The sequence below is a fragment of the Acomys minous genome, assembly GCF_964271855.1.
Source record: "Acomys minous genome assembly, chromosome: 8".
Classification (NCBI taxonomy): domain Eukaryota; kingdom Metazoa; phylum Chordata; class Mammalia; order Rodentia; family Muridae; genus Acomys; species Acomys minous.
Genome location: NC_140489.1, coordinates 89,517,323 through 89,543,374, shown reverse-complemented (window position 1 = coordinate 89,543,374; position 26,052 = coordinate 89,517,323). Strand labels below are relative to the sequence as shown.

General features: G+C 48.7%; 1 protein-coding gene across 9 annotated transcripts in view; it reads right to left on the bottom strand.

Moving 5' to 3' along the window:
* Window positions 1-26,052, bottom strand: part of GREB1 (growth regulating estrogen receptor binding 1) — a 137,644-nt gene that overhangs the window by 5,423 nt on the left and 106,169 nt on the right. For all 9 annotated transcript variants that reach the window (XM_084792223.1, XM_084792220.1, XM_084792219.1 and 6 more), the window contains 13 exons: window positions 24,767-25,106; window positions 23,452-23,567; window positions 21,438-21,634; window positions 19,960-20,064; window positions 17,800-18,446; window positions 15,000-15,102; window positions 13,171-13,329; window positions 11,381-11,523; window positions 7,300-7,461; window positions 5,255-5,459; window positions 4,204-4,378; window positions 2,993-3,211; window positions 780-915 (listed from right to left, as the gene is read on the bottom strand). In XM_084792223.1, the coding sequence (XP_084648349.1) occupies window positions 780-915; window positions 2,993-3,211; window positions 4,204-4,378; window positions 5,255-5,459; window positions 7,300-7,461; window positions 11,381-11,523; window positions 13,171-13,329; window positions 15,000-15,102; window positions 17,800-18,446; window positions 19,960-20,064; window positions 21,438-21,634; window positions 23,452-23,567; window positions 24,767-25,106 (2,707 nt within the window). The remainder of the gene's footprint in view (window positions 1-779; window positions 916-2,992; window positions 3,212-4,203; window positions 4,379-5,254; window positions 5,460-7,299; window positions 7,462-11,380; window positions 11,524-13,170; window positions 13,330-14,999; window positions 15,103-17,799; window positions 18,447-19,959; window positions 20,065-21,437; window positions 21,635-23,451; window positions 23,568-24,766; window positions 25,107-26,052) is intronic.

Below are 26,052 nucleotides of genomic sequence, written 5' to 3'. Positions count from 1 at the left end.
TAAATCACAGTGGCCATGGCCTAACTCATTGGTTCTCAAGTGCTTGGGTAGACCAGGTCTCCCACTTGGAAGTCCTGTACTCTGAGATGGGCTTGTGCTCTCTGAGAAAGCTCTGACCCCAGTGGGGGATGGGGAGTGTTGTGCAGAACAGTTAGTCTGGATCCAGATCCGTCACGGTAGGGTCATTTTGCAAGGAGTTAGTAGAGACTGGGAAGGACAGGCCAGGTGCTGGGAAAGGACACTCTGATGTCACACATCAGGCCGAGACTCAAGATAGACAAGACACTGAGACTCAGAGGGACCTTCAGGCAGGACTTAGTTAGCTTACCTGGCTTTCTGGGGGATATCTGCTATAGTGTTTCTTAAACGTCTGAGTTGGCTCAGCTAGGACAACTGTAGTCACGTGTCAGATGGGCAGACAAATATGACCACTGAGCCAGCTAGCCTGGTGTGTAACGCTAACAGCTCTTTAGATAAGTGCTATCCATTGGTGTGGAGAAAAGCCCAGTGTGCTACACCCTACCTGGGTGGGGAGGGCAGGGGTGCACAGAAAAGGCTTGCTTGCTGGTCTTGCACTGAGCAGCTTCTCACTGGATGCTACACAATGTCAGAGAGTGCAGAGTAGTTCCCAGGGCTTGGTATCAAGTGCCCCATGCTCTGACTACTCCCTTAAATGCAGAGGCATCACCCTCCCATTCCCAGACTCCTACTCTCAGCTTTGGTACCAGGGCAACCTGGCTTTGGCCTGAGCACCTGCCTGTCAGTGCAGCTGCACTCACCTTGGATGTGATGTGGAAGGATCTGTGCCCACCCACCGCGATCTGCTTCTTCATGACGCTGAAGCGGTTGAACCGGCAGAGCAGGAGGCCAGCACTGTGCACTCGAAGGTTGAAGTCTACGTCGTCGCATGTAAACCTGCTCAGAGCCAGAGGAGGACCGAGTCTGATTGGGCACAGCTCCCATGCTCCCAGACAGCCATCATAGGGGGTCCAAGCATTAAACCACATGCTACAGGAAATAATGGGTCTACCCCTAAGCCCTTGTCTCCTCCCGTAAGAATTAATGGGGGGTCGGGTGTATGATCCGGTGAGGGGACCACACCTAGGAAGGCAAGTTCACCTTAAGATAATGTTCTCTCTCCCAGAATTCTGGGCCCTTAATTCAGCCCCTATGAGCTTCCATGGGTTCAGCTGGCTTTGCCTACCTTTTAGAGTCCTGCCTCAGAAAGGCATAACTATGTCTTTTCTTTCCTTTTGGATGCTGGCCAAGGCCTAAGCGTGCTTTATATGTGTGTGAGTGCGTGCACGTGCATGTGCTTGTGCAGTAATATGCTTTTAAACTACCTAATACATACTTTGGGCTTCTCCTTGCCTCCTGCCGTGTGGCCATGGTGGCTGGCCTCCACACCAGCTCTTCTCCATTCTCTGAGGTTTACAGCTTGCCTGCCTTCAGGTCTTCCTTTGAAACTCTAACTGCCCTGAGTTTCCCTCTCAGTCAGTTCTTTGTCCCCAAGCCTCCATTTGCATCTGCTCTTCTTAAATTCTTGTTATTAATGAGACTAACAACCCCAAGAGGGGACCCCTGATTCCTCCGGTATCATATGATAGCATTGCTGGGATTCTCCAGGATTTCCAGCGACTTCTTTGTGACCTTTCAATTCTTCAGCCGGCAGAGAAAACGAGCTCCTTCCTTCCCTCCCTGCTCCCCCACTGTGAGTTTACTATGTAGCAAGGATGACCTCAAGATGCTGATCCTCCTGCCTCCACCTCTCAAGAGCTGGGACTGTATATGGGGTGTATGCTACTGGGGATCAAATCCAGGCCTTCAAATGTGCTAGGCAAGCTGGATCCCCAGGCCTCTACTCAATTGTTAAAACAGAAATACAGAGTGTAAAATATTATATATATATAATATATATTATAATAATAAATATTATATATTATAATAAATATTATATATAATAGATCTATAATAATTATATATGTAATATATATATATATATATATATATAAATATAATCTGAGGCGAACAGGTTCAGAGAGAAATCATCTGCCTATTCTGCAGCTAAGTGGCTGCATGTGGGCTCCAGTAAGGAGGCCAATCTAGCTTCCAACCTCACACTCCCAAGTGGCCCACTGCCTGGCATTCAGGGCGCTCAGTCAACAGACTCTTTGTAGCTGGAATGCAATGCATTCAGATTACTTCAGAGTTTTCTTTGAATGGTATGGTGGTTTGAATAGGAATGGCCCCCGTGGGCTCATAGATTTGAATGCTCAGTTATTAGGGAGTGGTGCTGTTTGAGAAGGATTAGGAGGTGTGGCCTTGTGGGAGGAATTGTGTCACGGGGGTGGGGGGTTGGGGGGGTGGACTTGGGGTTTCAAATGCTCAAGCCAGGCCCAATGTCTCTCTCTTCCTGCTGCCTGCTCATCTGCATGTAGGACTCTCAGCTGCCTCTCCAGCACCATGTCTGCCATGATCCCCACCTTGATGACGGACTAAACCTCTGAGAGTGTAAGTCATGGTGTCTCTTCACAGCCACACAACACTGACTAAGACAAGAAGGTGAGAGTACTAAAATAATCACTTATTTGGTAAGGAAGCCCAAGCGAAAGAAACACCCAGCACAAGGTGGTTCATTCCGGGAAACACCTATGAATGAAGGAATGCAGTTGAATAACTCTATATAAATGGCCTGGGTACCATGCTAAAGAAGGAGGAGGAATTAAGATGAACACCAGGACTCATTTCTCTGTGCTTCCTGACTGTGAGGGCAATGTCACCAGCCGCCTTCCCCACCCTGGCACACATAATGTCAAACTCCCAGTCAAATAAGCCTTTCCTCCCTCAAGTTGCTTCTGTCACTTATTTGCCACAGCAATGGTGCAGTGCAGGCAGAGGGGAGGGGAGTCCGCCAGGCTGACCTGAGGCTGCGTCCTGTGAGGCCAGTTCCCACGTGCCACGCGCCCCCCCCCCCATGGGCCCTTATACTCACCGGTTCTGGTTGTACTGTACGTTCTGGGTCAAGTCTACGTTGAGGATGATGAAGTCGTGCACATGACAGCGGGAAAAGGGCTCCCGCACCTCACAGCCCCGTGTCTTGCTGGCCCACTTCCGCATGCCGATCAGGGCATAGTGTGTAATGTTGGGGGACGCCTCAATGTGCTGCATGATGTGCTTGAGAGAGACGTTCCTCTCCGACCAGGAAAACTCCCTGTTGGGAGGAGAGAAGCCGCCAATGTCCCTGAATGACAAGCAGGCAGCAGCAAGCCAGCCAGAGTATGGCTTCTTAACTGCACTGTGTGCCGGACAGGGCTGATGATGTGGACTGAACCCAGAACCATCCAACCAGGGGGTACCAGGCATCCTAGCAAGTGCTTCACATTTACTATTGCTTCGATGTGCAGAATATAGTCATGTCCCATGTACTGAGCACGTATACAGATGATGGTTTAGCTCATCGTGATAATGAACTCCAACCTGGAAATTGATACCCTTCAAAGAAGAGAAACCTAGAGCTCCAAAAGAATCAGCCACTTGCTGAAAGTCACAGACAAAATCAGTGCCAAGAGTGAAGGGTTGGGGGAGGGGGAGGACCAGGGCTAGAGTGCCCAAGGTGCATCTTGGGAGATTAGCAATGTCCATTTATTGATGTGGGGGTTAGCTAACTGGGTATGTTTGATTTGTGAAAAACATTGCATATGTGTTACACTTTTCTTGTGTGTGCGTGTGTGTATATTATACTAAGTATATGTTGTCTTTTTTAAAAAAAGATTGTGTGTGTGTGTGTGTGTGTGTGTGTGTGTGTGTGTGTGTGTGTGTGTGTTCCTGAGTGCATACATCTGGGCACTTGAGTGCATACATATAAGCCCTTGCTTGGGAGTTGCATGCATTTGCTGAATGGCTCTCTTGTTATGTGGGTCCTAAACTCTATCCTTATGATTCTGTACCAAGTGTTCTTTACTACTCTTTACTGCTGAGCCACCTTCCCAGCCCTTGCATTCTGTGTGTATTATATAGCTCATTAATAGTTTTTAAAAATCAAAAGAATCAAGACTTTGACAATGAGTCCACTTCTGCTATATCCAGGGCCTGGCTCTCTGTTATGAGAGGCACACTGTGGTCCTCAAGGCTGAGAAGGGACCGCCCATCACTGTCTTCCATGGGTCTCTGAGTGAAGGGAGGAGCGTGCCCAGGCTACCTCACCTGCTGTGTTCTCCAGCACAGTCCACATCTGCTGCATTCCACATCACACAGGAGTCATCAGAAATGACGATGAAGGGCCAGATGTCCTGAGGCTTGACCCCCAGCTCCTCCTGGCGGTTCCTCTCCAGCTCCAGGTTGTGGTAGCACAGCTCTTTGATGAGGAAGTGGGCAGCCCCTGTGATGGCCAAGATCCAATCCTGTGACTCAGCATTCCATCCTGCACCCACATGCACAAGACAGACAAACCAGAACCCAAACCGCATACCCCTCTTCCAGGGACCACTGACTACCAGCAAGAAAATACCCTTCTACAGTTTATACACACATTTCTGGTTTTTTTTTTTCCTAACAGCTAAGAAAATGATTTAAATGAATAACCAAACATTTAAGAAAAGGGGGAGGGGGAGGGCACATGCATTTAATCCGGGCACTCAGGAGGCAAGGGCAGAGGCAGGTGGCTCTCTGTGAGTTTGAGGCCAGCCTGGTCTACAGAGAGAGTTCCAGGACAGACAGACAGTGCTACAGTGGAGAAACCCTGTGTCAAAACAAACAAACAAACAAAAAGAAAAAGACAAAAAAAGATACTCATAATTCTAACATAGAGGCTAAGAAATACCTCAGTTGGTAAAGTACTTGCCTTGCAAGCACAAAGACCTGAGTTCGAATCCCAGGACCTATAGCTTTTAAAAAGCTGAGTATGGTGGTCTGTGTGTATGATCTCAGCACTGAGGAGATGAAGACCAGCAGACCTCAGGGGCTCACCATCCAGCGCGTCTTGCCAAGTCAGTGAGCTCCAAGCAATGAGAGACCTAAGTTCACAAACCAAGGTGGACTGCTTCTGGGGAGTGACACCAAGGTTGTCCTCTGGCCTCCACACAACATGCATGTGCACTAGCACTCACATATATATGCACAGGCAAAACACATATGTGCTTGGTCATTCCACAGGCAAAGAATCTGATGTCCACCATCTACTTCTTCCTCTGTAGAACACTCCCCCAGTCTTCGTTCTCAGAAACAATACCTGATAGTGGGTGCCAAAGTCACCTACCAACTCCAGCACTGTTGAAGATGCTCGGGAGTACAAGCATGATGTGGTTGGGCCAGTATTTCTTATAAATAGCCATTTCGTACTCCTTGACCACAAGCACGTGTAAATGGTTGGCTCCATCCATCGCGTGGTACAGATTAAAGAGCCCGTGCTCGTGACGGCCCGTCGTTGGAGTGAAGGTTGGGCTTTTGATGTGTTCGTGACTCTGCAAAGTAATGGGGAAATGAGGGAGAGTGTACCTAAATGTTGGCATAAGTCCTCACCACTTTTCACATCTTCCATAGAAAGATGCAATCATTTCTAACCTCAGGGAGAACATTGTGATTGGACAGAGCTGATAAAATGTGGGGAAAATTATACTGTCCCAGTTCAGAGCCTAGCCTAACTGACTGTACCCTCTCAGAATGTATCCGTGCTTAGCATGGGCTAGCCTGTTGGGGCTCAGAGATGTTCAGGGTAGAGAAACACATCCCAATGAGGCCACTCTACACAGATGCTCTCCAGCTGGCCACTAACCCAGTGACAGCTAACGCAGACACAGGAGTGTGCTTGATTAAATTCAGAATAACCGTTCATCCAAACCTGACTTACCTGTGGGCCTCGGAATGAGAGGCCAAATACAGTCTGGTTCAGGAAAGGGCATTATGCTACAAAACCTTATGGGCATCCATCAGCTAACCAAACCCATTGCCAGCTCACACTGGAATCTGGTCTTAAGCAGGTGTTATTCCTCTATGCCCAACCCTCCACTCACTATGGACACTGACACCTCACACAGCCTTGGTATCAGTACTTGCAAGTGGTGCTGTCTCATACCAACAACTCTCCTCTGGCTCTTTGCTTAATGAGCACCTCTGACTGAACTGGGGCTTGTGTTGCCTTTGAATTCCTCAAAGCACCTGCTACATACACAGGCAGTGCTTGTGGGTACCCCTGGGAGGCTGGGAACATGAGCTGAGTCCAGACCAACCTCTTCTGGCACACTTACAAAAGGACTATGGCAACACCAGACCCAGGGTCTGGGGATATCTTAATAGCCAAGACCCTTTGGTGCTATACAAAGATCTGCTTTATTAGACTGCTAGGTCCACAAGGCCAATTCTGGTTTGACTAACCACTAGTACTCTGGAGGAGCAGAGTCCTCCACTCATGTCTGTCGACAGGGCCTGGGAAATAACATCCAGTCAACCCTGAGGCTGCCGGGCTGAGTCTGGGAAGCCAGGAGCCCTCTCAGAAGCCTCCCCGGGGGGTGGGGGGTGGGGATGGTGAGGACAAGGGTTTAGAAACCTGCCTTGACCTGTTAATGGGAGAAATAGTGAGAAGCACAGGACAGAAAACACAACTGACTGGGTTCGTTTTTGTGGACGTTGGGGGACAGGCCCTAAGGGAGTCTTGGCATCTTTCTCCTATTCCTTCTACCTCTGCCCAGCTAAATGTTTCATGACAGAGCATTAAAGGAAGGAGGGGGGGGTGAACATCTCACCAACATGTGGCGTGTCCCAGGTACTGTAGTCACCTTGTGTTGATAAGTCTAAGTAATTCTTAACAGCAAAATGTTGTGGCTGTTTTTGACATGGGACCTCATATAGCCCAGGTTGGACCTGAGTGACTACACAGCCTTGAACTTCTGATCTTCCTGCCTCTACTTCCCCAGTGTGAGGATCACAGAGTGTGTCATCACACCCAGTTTCTGTGTTGCTGGAGAACCCAGGGCTATGTCCATGTTAGGCAAGGAGTCTGACAACTGAGCGACATCTCCATCCCCGTCAGCAAGCTTTTAAAGATGAATCATTACTGCCCACTTTATAAGTGAGGACACTGAAGCTCAGCCCTATTCACTGACCGCTAATGGAATTAGCAAGTGCTATAAGGAGGCTCAAGAGTGAGTGACTTCCAAGTCCACACCTTCAGCAGCATCCCCCAGGATCAGTCACCGTATTCTCTCTGTGCCCTGCTCTAAATGCCCTTTGCTCTTCAGGCAGCTATGTGTCACCTACGTCCCCAACTCAGTGACCGCCTGGCCCACTGGAACACCAAGCCAGTACCTTGTCTGTGACGAGCGGCAAGCGCATGCTCTCCAGTTGGCCTCCAGGCTGGCTGAAGACAAAGTGGTGCTCCTTGGACTTGGGGATGATGAAATGGAGCTGGATCTCCTCTCCTAGCATGGAGTAAGAGAAGGCAAAGGCGTGCAGGGTGGACTCATAGAGCTGAGGTGCGAGGGGAAAGGACAGAGCTTATCATCAGAAGTCCGACTCCTCACTTCCCAAAAGAACCCAGGCTCAGCCTGGCCTTGACTACACCCAGGTCACACCCACCTCTGCCCTGTGGTGCCAGAGACTTGCAGCATAGAGCATAGATGCTCAGATCTGGCTACTGGGTGAGCATACCCAAGGTCACCCACACAGGGCCAAAGCCTGGCTCCATCCCCAATTCCACCATGCTCGCCCAGTCCTGTCACTTACATCATTAAGCCTTTCTGGCCTTGGGATTTGGTCTAGAGACCCATCAAGAGTCAGCAAATAAAGCATTTGTACTGATCTCGCGTGTGTGTGTGTATGTATGTGTGTGTGTGTGTGTGTACATGTGCAGACCACAGAACAATCTTGGCTGTCTTTCTTCAATCACAGTCCACCCTTTTGTTGTTGGTGGTAGTGTTTTGTTTTGTTTTGTTTTGTTTTAAGACAGCTCTTTCAATAGCCCAAAATTTGCAAACTTAAGCAAGCTGCCTGGCTGGTGAGCCTCAGGATCTGCCTGTCTGTCTTCCCAGCACTGGGATTACAAGTGTCTAACCCTATGCCCAGTTTTCTCTTTCTGTGGGTTCTGTCTGGAAATTAAACTCAGGTTTTCACTCAAGCGAGGCAAGCAACTAACAAAACAATCCAGCACACCAGCCCTAGAATTTGCTTCTACTCTTTCTTCTTTTAGACGTCTTTTACAGCATGTTAAACCCAGGCCTCATGCGTCTTAGGCAAGCACTCGGCCGTGAAGCCACCTTCAACTTTTTTGAGTCAGTGTTCAAATTGCCCCAGCAGGCCTGAACTTGTGATCCTTTCGCCTGTGCCATTAAGCTCAGCTTTCAGTTTTCATTCTAATAGGGCATGTTCTGTTGTGGTTGTTGTGAGAGCTGGCATTTAACAGAAGGATAATATCCACACAACCTTGTATGTCTTAATACATTCAGCCTTGTGCCAGGATAAACTGAATAATATTCTGCCCCTTTTACATTGTCACAAACAACCCTAGGGAGGGCTGCTCTAACTAGCAGGAAAGGTTACTATCCCACTGTGTGGACATAGAAGCATCCAGAGCTCCTGGGCTCACTCCTGTCCCCAAGTCTAACCTCACTTTCCTCCATGACTATTTGTGTGCACCCCCACACCCTCATTGAGCCTTGTTCTTGGCTTGGACAGCCTCTTGAACCCTCCTGACCTTTGCCTTTCCCTCAGGACAGTCCTCCATGCCAGGAGCTGCAGAGGAAGGCAGCAGTCCAGCATACCAGCACACACCGCCTTCTATTCCCACTAGGGCTCTACTAGAGCCACAGAGCCTTCTGGGGAGCAAGGGGACTAGATCTGGGGGGTAATGTAGTAAAGTAGCAATGGGAAGAAGATTCATTAAGAGAGACAGAGAGAGAGAGAGAGAGAGAGAGAGAGAGAGAGAGAGAGAGAGAGGGTGGGAGGGATGGAGGGAAGGAAGGAGGGATGGAGGGAGGAAGAGAAGGACGGAGGAAGAGAAGGAGGGAGAGATAGAGAGAGAGAGAGAGAGAGAGAGAGAGAGAGAGAGAGAGAGAGAGAGGAGACTTTCAGGAGGCAAAAGAGAGGCAAGAAGGAGCAGAGACATGGGGGCCAGAATCAGATGCCAGCAGCCGGCTGGTGCCCCTGCATCCCTCACCAGACTGGACCCAGCCCCCTTACCATCCAAAGCACGCTGCTATTTGACTACCCCCAGATTCACACACCTCGGGAACAAATGCCAGTATCCCCACCATCTAAACAGGGTGTCTCTGCTTCCTGCCTCCTGTGCTCTGGGCTTCCACTAACAGAGAAGAAGGAGATGCGCCCTTGATTTTAAGTAACAGCTCACTGTTGAAAGGTACTGCCCTGACTGGTGATCACAACACGTGAGTCCTTCTCGGCTTATTAAAGTTCAAAAATCACCACAGGTGTGTGATATACTGGTTGTCAATGAGTATGCACACAGGAGAAATTGCTTTTATACTTTTATGTTATGTAACTTTTCTACATGCAAAGGAGAAATATTAACTGAAAAACTGTAGTACTAAACATATTTAGGTTAGAAAATTCCCAGTATATTAACTTGGAAACATGCTGGATAATAAGGTTAGAGCATTGTTTTGGAGTAAACGGCTACAATTTGGAACGCCTTCAACAGTTTAGTATGTAACAGACGCAAGCAGACTGAGGCACGAGTCTGAGAGTGTGTTACCTATATCAAGACACTACAATTCAATGTAAGGAGAACAGAAACTCTTCCCTCCCAAATAAACTATGTCTCAATGGCAAAAAATAAATAAATAAATAAATAAAATTTAGTGAAATGTAGGGACTCATGTAACAAAAGAAAAGAAAACAGTTCCACGTGTTTTGTTATTGTTTTTGATTCTTAAAACAAAAACCTCATGTCCAAGCTGGGAAAGGTGGTCTTTGTTTATCTGCTATGAACAGCAACCACCAGATGCTGTTTCTCTGCATAAACAAGATAAACGATGAGCAGGAAGCCTTGGTCTTCAGGAATCCTTCAGCTCCCCATCACGAGCAGGTAACCCTCGCTCTCACCTGCTCCAACCCTCTGTGTCCTTCCTGCGTCCCCGCTTGCTCTGAATTAAGCTGGAATTCTTAAATCTAAACTACTAGAGGTTATGTGTGCACTACCAGCCAAAGACCAGTAAGCTAGGAAGAGCTCATGCAAGCTGCAGCCTTTCCTACCATTCTCTGAAGAGGCCTACCTGCTCCCTGGTGCCCAGGGCCTCCCGGGACCTGGTCTCTGCCCACCCTCCTGGCTGCCTCCTTGGGCCTCCACACCTTCCAGTCTGTGCTCCAGCCACACTCCCCTGAGACCAGTTCTCGTTCGCCAGAGACTCCGCGTGCCCCTTCTTGTGCGTGCCGCCTCCCTTTCACCTGCTTTGGTCCCTCAGCAAAGTCCCCAAATCCTTTGTCTACCCCACCTGAACTGTAAAGGTCCAACACCCCACATCTGAAATGCTTGATCCTGAGGATCCTTCATATTATTTTTTTTTCCTCAGGTTTTGTAACATTTCTATGGATGCATCCAGTGGGGCATCCGTAGTCTAAAATCCCAAAAAGCCCTGACATCTGAGCTATTTTGAGCATTGTGTTAGTGATGGTTTGATTTTCTGATGAAGGATGCTCAAGCGACATCTTCATTGTAAAGCAGGGATGACAAGGCTTAGGTGAGAATCCATTAAGAGTCCAGCTAGGATAGTTTTCTAGCCACCCTGAATGAATTACGGGTGTGGTTTTAACACAGTGCCCTGATGGCTGGCCAGAAGGGGAGCGTATCCATTCATTTATACATGACACAAAGGGCTGGTGCAGGAGGACACAAGCATGCTGCTGGCATCCAATAGGCGCTCAATAAAGCAATCTCCTCCCCCATCTATGTGATCTCTATGCCATAACCATGGAACTTCCCCCCCTCCCCCGCCCTGCTTCCTGCTGTTCTGAAATCTTGCTGAGTTGCCCATCTCCCTCCCAGACCATGAACTGAAAGGATGAAAACAAGGTTTCTTTGTCTCTGCGGTCCCAGGTCCTCTCTGTAGTAAGTTCTCAGTGAGTGTCCCTAGCATTGAAGTAACTTTTGGATTCTCTAGAGCCTAAAGACAGGAAGGACACCCCTAGTCTTGGCTACTAATACCCGGATGAAGACAGAGAGGATCTGCTGTCCTGTGGGGTCAACAATGTATTCACAACCTATGACGTAAGGCTGGGATGCATGCAACCCAGGAAGCAGAAGCTTCCAGAACTCTCTAGCCCCACCCTGGAGTATTATCAGGGAGGCACAGAAAAATAAACACATGACCTGTGATGCTGCAGCAGCAGAAGCTGCTGGGAGCAGCCAGAGAGCCAGCCAGTGCCCGAGGCCTACCTGGTAGTGGGGGTGGAAGCCCATGTACTGGTGACACTGCTCACAGTGGTGGTATGTGTTGTATGCTGCATACTTGGACAGTCTCATTCGCGCTGTCTGACGCCTCACATACAGGTCTTCTGGCTTCCTGGACATCCCTCTGTCTGCAAAGGTATTCCCAGAGTTAAGGAGCAAAAGCCCAGAGCAAACACCCCACCCCTGCCTGCTGAACACAAGTAAGTGCAATGCTCAAAATAAGCAGCCAGCCCACAAACAGGCTGTGCCCTCCCTGAAGATCGTCTCTTACGCCTTGGCCAGAGGAGGACAGTGTCTCAGGGGAAAACTAACAAAGGAGAGAAATCAGACTACATGGCATCACACTTGTGGACCAAAAAACATTTTATAAACATTTTGAAGGAACCCTTACATGACTAGAAAATTAATTAACAGCATGCGTGGTCCCCAGCTTCTTTAAGCCACTTAGAAGGAATAAGATGACAAGACTAGCCCTTCATTGGGGTTTATCTATGAGAAGGGACACACGCGCACGCACACACACACACACACACACATACACACACACACACACACACACAAACATGTGCACACACAGGCATGTGCACACACACACACACACACACACACAAACATGTGCACACACAGGCATGTGCACACACACACATACACACACACACACACACACAAACATGTGCACACACAGGCATGTACACACACACACACACACACACACACACACAAACATGTGCACACACAGGCATGTGCACACACACACATACACACACACACACACACACACACAAACATGTGCACACACAGGCATGTGCACACACACACACACACACACAAACATGTGCACACACAGGCATGTGCACACACACACACACACACACAAACATGTGCACACACAGGCATGTGCACACACACACACATGTGCACACACAGGCATGTGCACACACACACACACACACATGTGCACACACAGGCATGTGCACACACACACATGCACGCACGCTCATCTCCTCCTGCCAGTGACAGGGAGTCAGGTCAGCAGGTTCCGTTTATCTTTTGGAGTCAGGGTCTCACTGTGTAGCCTAGGCTAACCTCAAACTCATAATCCTCCTGACCCCAGGCTCCTGAGTGCCCAGCGGGGTACAGGTATGCTCTACCACACCCCAGTTTATAGGCAAGCTGTTTCCCCTGACGTGATGTTTACCATACTTTCTTAGGCTACACTAATGAGCCCACCGGCCACTCCCATCAGCGCTGGCTAAGGCTGCCCACAAATACCAAAGAAGTTAGTGTTCATGAGGAGAAAGCAAGAGGCAGAGAACAGCAGAACATATGCACCCATTTGATGACAACTTCATAAATAGAAATACACATCTTTTACACTCCATTAACCAACCCTTCAACATATTCCAATGACAACAAGCCCTTAGGGCTCCCATGGCTCTGTGGCAGGGCCTTCTTCTTGCAGGGGGCAGTCTCAGTGCTGAGCCAGGTTCTGCTAAGTCACTCCTTAATACCAAATAGCATTACTAACAGGATACACTAGGCCAACTGACTTTTATTAATGCATAAGAAGCCATTAAGCCTATGTACTTTGGGCAAGAGTGAAGTAAGACAGCCAGTGTTGGCCCCTGAGATCCACCTGTCTCTATTGATTCCCCTGTTTACAGACATGAATTAGCATGAACATCTTTTTACATGGATGTTGAGGATCCAAACTCAGGTCCTCATGGATGGTCAGTAAGCACTTGGCTAACTGAGCTGTCTCCCCAGGCCCTGACCTTCACTTTTGATGCTCCGATGGTGTGAACAAATCAGACTGGCGTCCTCATACTTTGGGTCATGAATGATGTAATCAAAGGGCATCTTCTGGAAGAGCTCCAGGTCTGGCCAGGGGTCAGTGAGCTGGAGGTAATGCCAATCTGATTCCTCTTGGAGGCCTATGAGATGGACAGAAAAAGGGCTGCATGAGAAACAAGGCGTGAGGATGAGTTCTTTAACTGCGCCCAAGGGTGATGGTGTGTGGAACCAAATCATTGTCAATCCATGGCTTCCTGGAGACCTGTACTGTATCTAGAAGGCTTCTGACACAGTCATCTTTCGGGATGGCTCTAACAAGACAAGGTCATGCGCTGAGATCTGACTCCTCCCAGGCCAACAGCCTTCACTCTGTCTCCTGCAGACACAGGTCTGCTCTCTGCCCTGCACGCTGTCTTCCATTCCTCCAGAGTCCTGAGCCCTCAGCTCAAGCTGTGTTCCACCAACACCTACTTCATGCACAGCCTGAGTTTCTTGTACTTGTGGTGCCCTCGAAGGTTTCTTTCTTACTCTATCACCTAAATCACCCCAGCCAATGTGACTCCGTTACTGTCGCTCCACCTCACTTGAGCCATTGCTTTCCTATGCAGAGGGCAGTAACACAGCATAAACCACTTTTTATGCTTGACAGCGCACTCTTGCACTAAGTCTGGTACAGCCTTTTCGTGTTCATTGAGGTGTTCTGGCTGAACAGCCAGCCAAAAAGTCTAATTGGCCCAACTCCAATTGCATGACATATTGATAACTATGTTTTATGGTGAATGTATAATATAGAGAAAGTTATAGATGCCAATTTATGTATACACCATGGGCATGTCCACAAGGAGGAGGGAGGCCAGAGCTTAACAGATCTTTAATAGACACTTCATACCCTGTGAAACAGGAAGTATCACTATTTTGTAAGAAAAAAATGCAATATAATAGTTGTGTTTGATGAAGTGCTTTCAGATCTAGTCTTCATCACTGTTCTATCCAAGAAAGCATGATGACAAAGACTCAACAGCCCCTGGGTGTGGGGAAACCACAGGAACTACAAGCTCATGAAACAGCAGAGGGCTGGATGGGAGTCCTGGCTAAGCTCAACCTCGGAGAGTTCCCAGGAGTTGAGCTGACACCAGTGTGGGGCGCCTGGTGACCTCTGCATGGCAGCCAATTCCCCTTACACAGGATCACAGATTTAGCTACAGGCCAAGGCCGTATGAGGAAGACACAGATACAACTTGGGCAGGATATGAGGAGGAACCGGGATGTGCTTTACCATCAGCACAGGGCACATGCAGAAAACAATTCTTGCCTTCTTCCAAACAAATCTACTCAGCAAACAGGACCCAGAAACCCCCTCCTCTCAGTTTCCCACAATTCTTTTCCCCTAGATGTTGTCCTGGATATCTGGTTGCCTGAGCTGGGGGACCCTCCCTGATGAACTACATTCCATAGGCCATTCATGGCCAGTGAAGCCCAGTTCCTACTTTGGTACTGGCCAGGTAGGTTCCCCACATAAGATGACAACATCCCAGCTCACAGGGCTATATTGAAGATCAGATGAAGATAGCATCTTTCACAGTGCTTGACACATGGAAAGCCATCAAGCCATGAGTTACTTCAGTGTTAGTAACTATCCCTATGAGGTTCTCAGAGTGTCGTTCCCTACTGAGAAAAAAGGCTACAAGAAAAGGCCCTTGGAACAAGTCAAACTTTAGTCTACCCTGAAGGGGATAGACACAGTTACCAGGGCCACTGACCAAGGTCAAAGGATACTTGCCCAACCCAAGGGTCACTGGACACAACTCACCGGTATTGATCTCTTCTTCATCGTAAACATCCACTTCGGTCAGCCGAATCAGCATCCTGGACAAGATGCTGAGGAACTGCAGGTAGGCACCCGTCTTCCCGATCTGTGAAGACAGTAGAATCAGAGCCCAGTGGCAAGAAGCCTGTCCCTGTGCTGAACACCAAGTAGAGCAGTCTCCTGCCACCTGCAGCCTCACTGAAAGGCACATCACAGAAGTGAAAATCATGTGGATGCATGACATTCACCAATGCATTGAACAAAGCAAGGATGTCTACTTAGATCTGCCTTCATCCAGAAGCATGGTGTGTGTGTGTGTGTGTGTGTGTGTGTGTGTGTGTGTGTGTGTGTGTGTGTGTGTACGCACATGTGCACTCACACTAAATAAAATTTAAAATAAAATAAAATTACTAAAGAAGGACTAATGTCAATGGACACATTACATTATGCTCAATCTTACTAACACCCCAATACCCTGTTTCCCATCTATTACATGGCTCAAAAGTTCTATAGCGATACGATCCAGCATTGTATGGAGACAGACATGTGAGGTTCCTAAAAATCTGTTTTTTCTACTTTTTACTTGTGTATATGTAGGCATTTGTATGTGTTCGTGCGTGTAAAGGGCAGGTCGCCTTGGGTGTCATTCTTCAGATACCATCCACCTCATTTCTTGATGTAGAATCCCTTCATTGGCCTAGACCTTGCTAATTAAGCTAGGCTGGCCCAGGGATTCTCCTGTCTCTACCTCCCCAGAACTTTGATTACAAATGTGAATCCCCATGCCTGGATTTTTGTGTGGATACTGGGGCATAGAACTAAGGTCCTTATGCTTGCACGACAGGCATTTTGCCAGATACATCACCCCGACTCCACTTTTCCTATTTTTAATTAGAAAAGGTATTGTATAGTCATCTTAGACAATGAGAAAAACCACAGATTGATAATAAATTCGAGTGCTGGTGATCCTGCCTCCCCTCCAGAGACAGTGAGGAGCTAGCCTTCCCCAGACATGCTCACATAGACAGTGATTTCTTTCCTAATTGATACGATGTTATGGGGAGTGGGCGTCTGTTATTCTGCAAGTTGATTTCAAGTTAAGTTTCTTAGAGGAATTTCATTGTCAAAATAAAGAGACCTTTTAAATTTGCTGTGGCTGACTTCTAGGACCCAGTCATGCGCAGATGAGTCAGCTGAGACTTAGCCAGGGAAACTTTCATTCTGGGTCATTTCTCATCACTGTAAATAATACTAAAGTGAGTGAGCGTACATGTGTTTTGTATTTGGGGGATGGATTCCTGGAAATGAACAATGCTGAGAGGAAGGACAGTACATGGTGCGCTGTAACGAAGCATACAGAACAGCCCGTGTGCACTGTAAGGGTCAGGCCATACACCAAGCACCTCACACCTTGACACAGGGAAGATCAAAATCCGCTGTGGGTCAGGTGACACAAAATGTGGTCTCAGGCACTTGGACCCCAGAGTCTTCTCTCAGTCTCTGACCATTTCTAAAGATCATGCCACCCTCCTCCTCCCATGCCCACTACAAGGGGCTCTGTGTGTGGGGTGTGTCTGTCTACCTGTGTGTGCAAGTGTGCATAAAGGCAAGAGGCCAACATTAGGTACCTCCCCCGTTGCTCCCCACCTTATTTCTGAGCCCAGTGTCTTGGTGAGGCAAGAGCTTGCTAATGCAGCTATCCTAGCTGGTCAGTGAGCCCCAGGGATCTTCCTGTCTGTGTCTCTCCAACACTGGGATACTAGGTATGGATACCACGCCTTGCTTTTTATGTGGGTGCTGAAAGCATGTGATTGTGTCTGCACAGTGAGCACCTCACCAGCTGAGGTCTGCGGTCTGTGAAGGACACACAATAAACTGATAATGAGCTGGTTTCGACTCTCCATGAACAGGTCATTAGAACCTTCCTACACAGACTGCTACTTTGTTTCTAACTGGGAAAGTATTCAGAGGCTCTGTATGATGGTAAAGGTCGAATTTAGCCTGAAAGCACAAGTAGTTTCTATTCAGACAGCATCCCTGTGGCCCACACATGCGGAGAAAACTGGGGTTGGCCGATGAAAAGGAGGGGCCTGGCAAAGGATAGACTATTGGTATCACTCTCCTCAACCATCTGCTCACTTCGGGCCATCGGAAAGATTCTTCTTTGTGATAGCTAGTTTCAATTGTCTGCTTGACACTACATTGGGAAGAGAGTTTGTTGTTGTGTTTTGAGACAGGGTCTTACTATGTAGCTCTGGCTGGCCTTGAACTCGCAGAGAACCACTTGCCTCTGCTGGGGATAAAGGCACGCACCACCACACCTGGCTGGAAAGAGAATCCTATGAAGAAATGTTTAGGTCAGGTTGGCCTGTTTCCATGTCTGTGAGGGTTTATTTATCCTAAATGATGGTGGCTGATGTGGGAAGACTCACTCTGAAGTGGGCATCCTCATTTCCTGGGTTTGGGTCCTAAATGGTTTAAGAGTGACTCAATTGAGCTGAGCACCAAGCAGGTATGTACACATTTCTATGCTCTTGACTGTAGATGTGACATGACTAGCTGTTTTAAGTTATTGCCACATTGGCCGCTATGCTGAACTGTGACAAAGAATCATGAGGTAAAAAAATAAACCCTTTCTTCCCTAAATTGCTTTGTGCCTGGGTATTTTATCACAGCAAGAGAAGTAAAACCAGGGCATCCACAGAAGCTGCACATAGCGCATAAGTAGCTCTCAGTGCCAAGGCTGTCCTCAGGCAGACCCTGGAGGCCTGGCCTGTGCAGGGGCAGCAGGTATGACACCCACCTGAGGTGGCCCACTGAGCAGCAGCCTGCGGGGGTGAAAGCTATCCACACGGCCCTCGGCTCGGTTGCCATAGTCCATGTGGCTGGGCCGGGGTACTGTCCACTGCCGGTAATAGAGGGATTGTTCGGTTGACGTCATCATCTTGCTGAGCAGGGGGCGGAAGGAGCTGGTCCACATAACCGAGGGCGAAGGCAGGAGGGAGGCGGACTTGGGCAAGCCGCTGCTGTCCGTGGACACGAGCATGTCATACACAAGCTTAGGCAGGAAGACAGTTGGAGGCTGGCGGCAGGCCTTGGCCATGGAGCACTGAGAGGCCTGGAGGAGTAGTACATTGGCAGTGGACACCGCACACGTGGACGATGAGCCCGAGGAGGAAGAGGATGAGGAGGAAGAAGAGGACAGCTTGGAGGATGGAGCAGCTGGCACCTGCAGGCTCCTCTGGCGAGTCCTGAGGCTGGAATCAGGCTGTGGGCCAGGACCTGGGCTGTGCCTGCTGATGACTGTAGGTCCCTGACTTGCTCGGAGTCGCTGTATCTCCCCCGGGGCCTTGACCTCCTCTGTGGGGCCACAGGGTGGAGGTGATCGGGCAAGCTCTCCCTGTGGAGGTCCTGAGGGCTGAGGCAAGGACTCACCATAGAGCACTGAGCCTATAGAAGAGAAGAATATGGTCAGTCAGAGGTGCCCTCAGAACCACGTCACAAACCCACAGCTACTCTTGTGCCTGCCCTGGGTTCACTGGGATGACTTAAGCCAATGGTGAAGGACATACACTTAGTCAGCCGCTCCTCCAGAACCCAGGCCTTCCCTCAGCCACAGAGCGCCATGCTGGTGCAAAAAGGCCTTGCATATCTGTGGGCAGACCATCCCCACGGCACCCACTGTCACTCTTGGGCTTCTAAAGCAAATCTTGTGCTGGGCCCTGAGTTCTCCCTACCCCAGACCACAAACTGTTGTCCCCTAATTTAGCTAGGCTACACTGAACCCCACACAAGCCTACATGTCCCTGAGCATCGCAGCCTGGAATATGCCCTCCCCAGGAGCACCTTTTCCACTCTCTCTGGAACCTGCGATGAACAACTGCCCTAAATCTGCCCTGAATGTAAGACAAAGTGGAGGACTTGGTGTGACTCTGTGCCCAGAGAGAATTAAGACAGCAATGGTGTTTAAAAGCAAAGATGAATTAGTTTTTCTTCTGTTCTGCTTTAAAATTTTTTTGCGGGGGCGGGGGTTCTCTGTATATCCTTGGCTTGGCTGTCCTGGACTGGCTTTGCAAACTAGGCTGGCTTCAAGCTCACAGTGATCCACCTGCCTCTGCCTTTAAATGTATTTCTTGTTTAGGTTACAAGGTATATAAGTAGATTTTCGTAAAGCATGTGTCCTTAGTTTCAGTTAACACTCCCTTTTATTTCCACCTCTCTCTGATCCTACCATCCCAATTTTTTTTATTTGGCCTTAAACTTTTTCTCTAGCTGAGCATGGCTTTGAACTTCTGATTCTTTTGCCTCCAGCTTCTGAGTGCTGGGAGTGCAGGCATACACCACTATGTCCAGTTTACGTGGGGCTGGGGATTGAACCCAGGGCTTTGCGCATGATAGGCAAACACTCCACCAGCTAGCTGCATGGTACTCTGAGCCCCATACATTTAGTTTCTTAAGGGCAGAGTTCATACTGAATTCACCTTTCAACACTCTGATCACATCAAATGCCCAGTTTGACACATCCTTTAAGATGAGTAACGCTATTTCCCATGCATGAGCTGAGCTCAGAAAGCAAGGACCCTAGCCCTAACCTTAACCCTAACCCTAACGCTAACCCTAACCCTAACGCTAACCCTAACCCTTGAGAGCAATATCCATGAAGTGGAGGCCAAAAGAGGTGCCTCCAAATGGCCAGGACATTATGGCCTACATTACAGCCAGGGTCAGATTAGTTCTACCAGCAGGAACAGCCAGACCCTAGAGTCCTATCCTGGCTTCATGGCTTGAGATGTCCAATTCAGTTCTAGGCTATTCTAGAGTCAGTTCTAGACTATCCTAGACAGTCTTGTTCTCACAGGTCCTGGCTGGAAGCCTGGACTCAGCAGACATCCCCGTGCATGCTCTTCCTACTCTCTGAAACTAGAGGCAGCCCCAGGCCTGGTGTTCTCAAGTGGAGACTCACCAGATGCTTTGGAGGAGAGGGAGGAAGACGCCGAGTCGTGGGAGTGGGAGCGTTCCCTCTTCACAGGGCCCCTCTTCTCTGAGGTGGAGCCTGCTTCGAAACACCCTGAGAACACAGAGGAGTCACCATCCCTGACAGCAGCCTGGCATCCAGAAGTCAAGACGTCATCATGCCGCATTCCCCGTTTCTTCTCTCACTCCTTCATTCACCTGCTAGCATTTTAGCTCACACACACACACACAGACACACACACAGACACAGACACACACACACACACACACACACACACCACAACACTCTTAGCTAGGCCGAGCTCACAAAGGAGTTAAGACAAGAAGAGGAAGAAGTTCATCAGGTCAGGCTAGTTTGTGTAGTCACACCACAGGCGACAGGGAGACGGAAACACTTAATGCCATGATCACAGCCATGCTAAAATTAGCCACCACACAGAAAGTCCTAGTGAGAAGGCCTTGCCATCTTAAAGGACAAGCTGCAGCCAGGAGGGACTACACTCTCATCTCATGTCACCCAGCCAGCAGGCAGGAGTAAGGGGGCATTACACTCATCTCTTTAGTCTCTGTATCCGTAAATACATGGCTTCTGCACTCTTATTGTACTGTGGACTACAGCAAGATGCTGCTCTTATTTGCATGTCATATTAAAAATATGATGTCAGAAGCCAGGCACAGTGGCACATGCCTGTAATCCCAGCACTGGAAGAGGCAGAGGCAGGTAGATCTATGTGAGTTTGAGGCCTTCCTAGTCTACAAAGTGAGTCTAGGACAGCCGAGGCTACACAGAGAAACCCTGTCTTTAAAAAAGGGGAGGGGAGCAGGCGATGGTGGCGCACACCTTTAATCCCAGCTCTTGGGAGGCAGAGGCAGGTGGATCACTGTGAGTTCGAGGCAAGCCTGGTCTACAAAGTGAGTCCAGGACAGCCAAGGTTACACAGAGAACCCCTGTCTCGAAAAACAAAAACAAACAAACAAACAAAAATGGCATCAGATTCCTGGAGTCTACAAATGACACTGGTCTGGTCTCACAAACTTCAACAACATTTAGCATAATGGCAGGTGAGTCGATTTCCAACAGAGGGAATGAGTGGACCTACCAGCATTAAAACCAAGGCTTGAAGTTGAACCCTAAGGAGTCACCATTCTTTCCTATTCTTTAAGAATTTTAGATCTTGCTGGATGTGGTGGTGCACACCTTTAATCCCAGCACTCAGGGAAGGCAGAGACAGGTGGATCTCTGTGAACTGGAGGCCAGCCTAGTCTACAAAGGGAATTCGGGACAGTCAGGGCTACACAGAGAAACTTTTGTCTCAAAAAAACAAACAAGCAAACCTATAGGACTTCCCATCTTCCCACATGACCAAAAATGACAGAGCAGGGGAGAAGGACAGAATCCGAATCTTATGAGGATGGCCGCAGAGGATGTGAGGCAAGAACTCCTAGGTACAGCTAGGCCACCCTCACCTTCTGTCCCTGCCTCCTCATCTTCGTCTGTGCTGCTTAGCTTCTCGCCATCACTCTCCAAGGCCTCGTTCTTGGCCCCTTTCTCCAAGGGGACGTCGTTGCTCACAAAGTAGGCAGCCAGCCCCAGTTCCTGCTCCAGGGATGTCCTCACCAGGCAGGAGGAATTTATCAGACGCAGGTCACAGTACCTCAGAGACCTGGGGGAGGGAAGAAGGCATTCATCCGTCATATGCCTTTCACCAGGAGGTTCTGCTGCTAGGGGACCGAAGGCCATGCCTGCCTGCCTCCTTCCTTAGATCACGGGGCTCCAGGACATGGAAAAGCTTACTGAGCTCATCACATAAAGCCAAGTTCACACTACGTCTTGGAGGGCCCCTACCGGGGATCTACTCCTTTGGGCCATGTAATCAAGATACCACTGACTTTCGGGTCAAGCAGAAGTAAAGACTGAACCTCAGCATTGCCAGAGTTGAAAACTCTGACAAGATGTGCAGCTTCTCTGAGGCTCTGATTTTCCCCCATTTAAATGAGGCTGAATATTCATAAGGATCTATGTATACTGTTGGAGGCTGATTATACTAACTGGATATTCAAGTAAGCCATCCATACTCAATGTGTCCCAGGGAGGTGCTGGAAGCTAGGAATACAACAGCAGTGAAGTCAGACACAATTACTGCTGTGAAAGCCTTTATAGGACAAGTGACCTTCTAGTGACCTCTTGTCCTACATGTGTGCAGCCTAGAGAGTGAAGGGAGTCACTCATAGGTCATGTGCCCGTGATAACTGCAGAGACACATAGGTAGAAAGACATATAGGATGTGGTTTGAATGAAAGTGACTCCCATAGGCTCGTATATTTGAATGTTTTTTTTTCTCAGTTGGAGGAACTGTTTGGGAAGGATTAGGAGGTGTGTCCTCATTGGAGGAGTGTGTCAATGGGGATGGGTTTTGAACTTTCAAAAGCCCATGCTAGATCCAGTCTCTCTCTCTCTCTCTCTCTCTCTCTCTCTCTCTCTCTCTCTCTCTCTCTCTCTCTGTCCCTCCCTCCCCCTCCCCACCCCCCATCTGTCTCTAACTTACAGATCAGATGTAAGCGCTCAGCTACTGCTCTAGGGCCATACCTCCCACCATGATGATCATGTAGTAACCCTGATTAAATTCTTTTTTTTTCTTTTTTCTTTTCTTTTCTTTTCTTTTCTTTTGGCATACACATTTATATTATTACATGTAAATTAAGAAAATTAAATGCAGCAAGAAGAACCATGAAACAATCAGGGATTATATGAATGTTACATTCATGATGTTTTGGCTAATTGTATTTGGCAACCTTGTAGAAAACATCTTTACTATCTTGGTGATTCCAAAACTCTGAATGAGAATCAATATCCATCATATCTCATCTCTGTCAAATTAAAACATCTATCTAGACCTAAAAATATCTTAACCCCTAAATAGCTAAGGTTAATTCTAAGACTAAACTATCTGGTCTTCATCCCCATCAGAGACTTGAGAAGGAGTTTTTTTCTATATGTTGCTTTGGTCATAGTGTCTCTTCAACAACCATAGAACAGTAATTAAGAAATGAGACATTTATTCTTTATACTCAACAACCTACTTTTTCTGAGCAGCACCATGAGTTTCCCCCACCCCCACACCAGTCACAATGGTCAAGAAACCAGGGAAACTGGCCCCAGCTCTAGGGATGGTGGTCACCATTTTAATATGGCACTGTCATCTCTAACACACAGAAATCCCCCAAACTGAATCCATTTCCCATCAGTCTGGCACTGATGCTCTTCCAAGCCCTGACTCCTACCCAACAGTGTCTTCTGAAAACTGGGAAATGCTGCCTACACCTCAGACACATTGCCCTGGAATACCAGCCCAAATATGCCACCGTTGCTGACCAGGAGTGTGAAACCCTTCTCCTGTGGTTGAGCAGTGGTAACTCAGGCTGTTCTCCTCCCCTGAGGCTTATCTCCTCAGGACCTCAGAGGCCCTGATTCCCAACTTACCGAGGCAGCGACTCCCCATGAGGGTCCATCCCACTGAAAATTAGGATGCAGGGCAGGCCCTCCAACTCCAAGTAGGTCTGAGGCCTCCATTCCGCGTCCTCGATTTTCTGCCACATCTGCAGATATGAGAAGGAGGGAAAGGGGCAGAAATGAGGCCTGGATATCAGTACTGTCACTTCCCCCAGGTTGTTAACCAGCTTCCTAGAAGCTCTGACTCTTCCCATCTGAAAGATATGAGTGACTATTTGTAGGGCCCAAGCACACTACTGTGGACTAAATGCGCCAACCGGTGCTGGTGAGACAGCTCAGCTATATAAGAGCATTTGCCACCAAGCCTTATGACCTGAGTTCAATCCCCAGAAGCCATTCGGTAGAAGGGAAGAACCAGCTCTCAAAAACTCTTGACCTCTACCTGCATCCTGCAACACACACACACACACACACACACACACACACACACACACACACACACACACAGTATAAGTAAGTGTAAAATAAAGCATACTGACTAGGCATGCAATTGTGCAGTCCACACTTGACCCAGGCTACTTCCTATCCATCCTGGCTCTCAAACACCCTGATGTCCACCCACTCACTGGTGACCCTCACAGTCCATCTTGCAATGCAAAGGAAGAGCTTTGTTCTGCGTGTAAGTATGTGATGAGCCACTGAGCTTTCAGTTGGGGAGCTGGGTGTGTGAGGACGTGTGGAGTCTGGACAATGCTCGGGAAGACAGGGCCCAGTTGTCTCTGACATCTCTCCCTGTGTCCTCTAATGGTACTGACTGTGCCTTTCCTCCACGGCTTCCACCTATTTCTTCTTTCAATCAACTCTCTCTCTCTCTGTCCCCTTCACATGTCCTGTCACATGTCACACATCTTTTAATAAGAGCCTACAAAGGACCAGGTTCTGTATTTGGCTTTGAGGGGACCAAGATCTTCACCACCACTTGGACAAGAATAGAGATCTCACCCCACCCCCCAAGTGTAGGACAGGATGCCTTAAAGGAAAAAGAAATTGAGCTGGATTCTGAAGGAGTAAGCATCAGCTAAGGCAGAGGAGAAAGGTACCTCAGCAAGAGGGGGGGAAAAAGTATGCTTCATATCAGAGGGCTTTCAGGCTGTGTTGGGGTTTCAGAGGGGTTTTAGAACACATTTCAGGCTGTGTTGGGGGACAAAGGGAGCCTGGGGGTGAAAAGGTGGAGAGGGGTGGCCAGGCCTCAAGAGCCTGCTGCCACCACCCCCTCTTGCTATCATTTGGTGACTCCCACATAAGCCCTCTGCCCTCACCCCCTCCCCTCGACTACAACACCTACCTTGAGCTGCTTCACAAAATGCTTGCCCACGGTGATGCCTGAGCTGGGGTGGCCCAGGATGATCTCAAAGTGTTCCTCCAGAGCCAACCGGGCTCGCACATGGGCCAGGCGCTCATAGGCCACAGCTGCAAGGGGCGAACAGGGCACGCGCAGCAGGACCATGAGCCCGTGGCCACAGGGGCACTGCTTCGGGGAGTTGAGGAGGTTCTGGGTGATCTCCAGGGTCTCCACCGATGTGTGGTTCTTCATCTGCGGGAGGCCACTCACGGCCATCATGGCAGCCGCGTAGTGCTGCACAAGAACAAAGGTCCTGATCACCGCACTATGAAGGCGGGGGAACCTGCAAGGAACACAGAGAGACCATGCCCATGACCTGGGGCTGGCCATGCTGGTCACCCAAGACACAGGCGATTACCAAGTTACAGATGTGATAGAAACCTGTAGGGCAGTGGTCTCAGCTGCCCTCATGCTGCGAACCCTTTGATACAGTTCCTCATGGTGTGGTGACTCCAGCAATAAAATTACTCTATTGTCACTTCATAACTGTAGTTTCTGTGTTTCTGATGGTCTTAGGTGACCCCTGTGAAAGAATTGTTTGAACCAAGGGGTCCCAACCCATAGGTTGAGCATCATTGCTTGTAGGGGTTAGCTGCTGGGGACTTCAGAAACTAAAGCACAGATGCCTGTGGGGTTTTTGTTTGTTTGTTTGTTTTTGGTTTTTTGCTTTTTTTTTTCCAGCTGGGAGACAAAAGCATAGGTTGATTGCTGCTGCTACTGCTCATGCATTTTCCAGCACTAGACATGAAATAATGCCTACCTAGTTTGCCACCTCACCCCAGAAACCAGATGCGATGGTCAGTCTTCATTATCAACTTGACAACATCTAGAATCATCCCAGAGACATGGCATGTCTATTAGAGTGTTTTCACAGAGCAGGAGGAGAGCTATCCTGAATGGGGGTGGCACTATCTCACAGGCTCGAGTCACACTCAATTAAAAAGGAGAAAGTAGGCTGAGCAGTGGCGCTCATCTCTCTCTGCTGCCAGCTGCCTCACACTCCTGTCACGACTTCTCTGCCGTGAGGGCCTGCACCCTCAGACCGTGGGCCAAAATAAACGCTTCCTTCCTTAGGGATCTTTTGTCAGGTGTTTTATCACAGCAGCCACAAAGGAAACTAGTACAGTGAGCAATCTGTTCCAGGATTCCACTAGAAATAGGAGAACACAGAGCTGCCAAGTCCTCAGACTTGGAGGCCACCCTAAAGGCTACGCTGGCGCCATTTGACT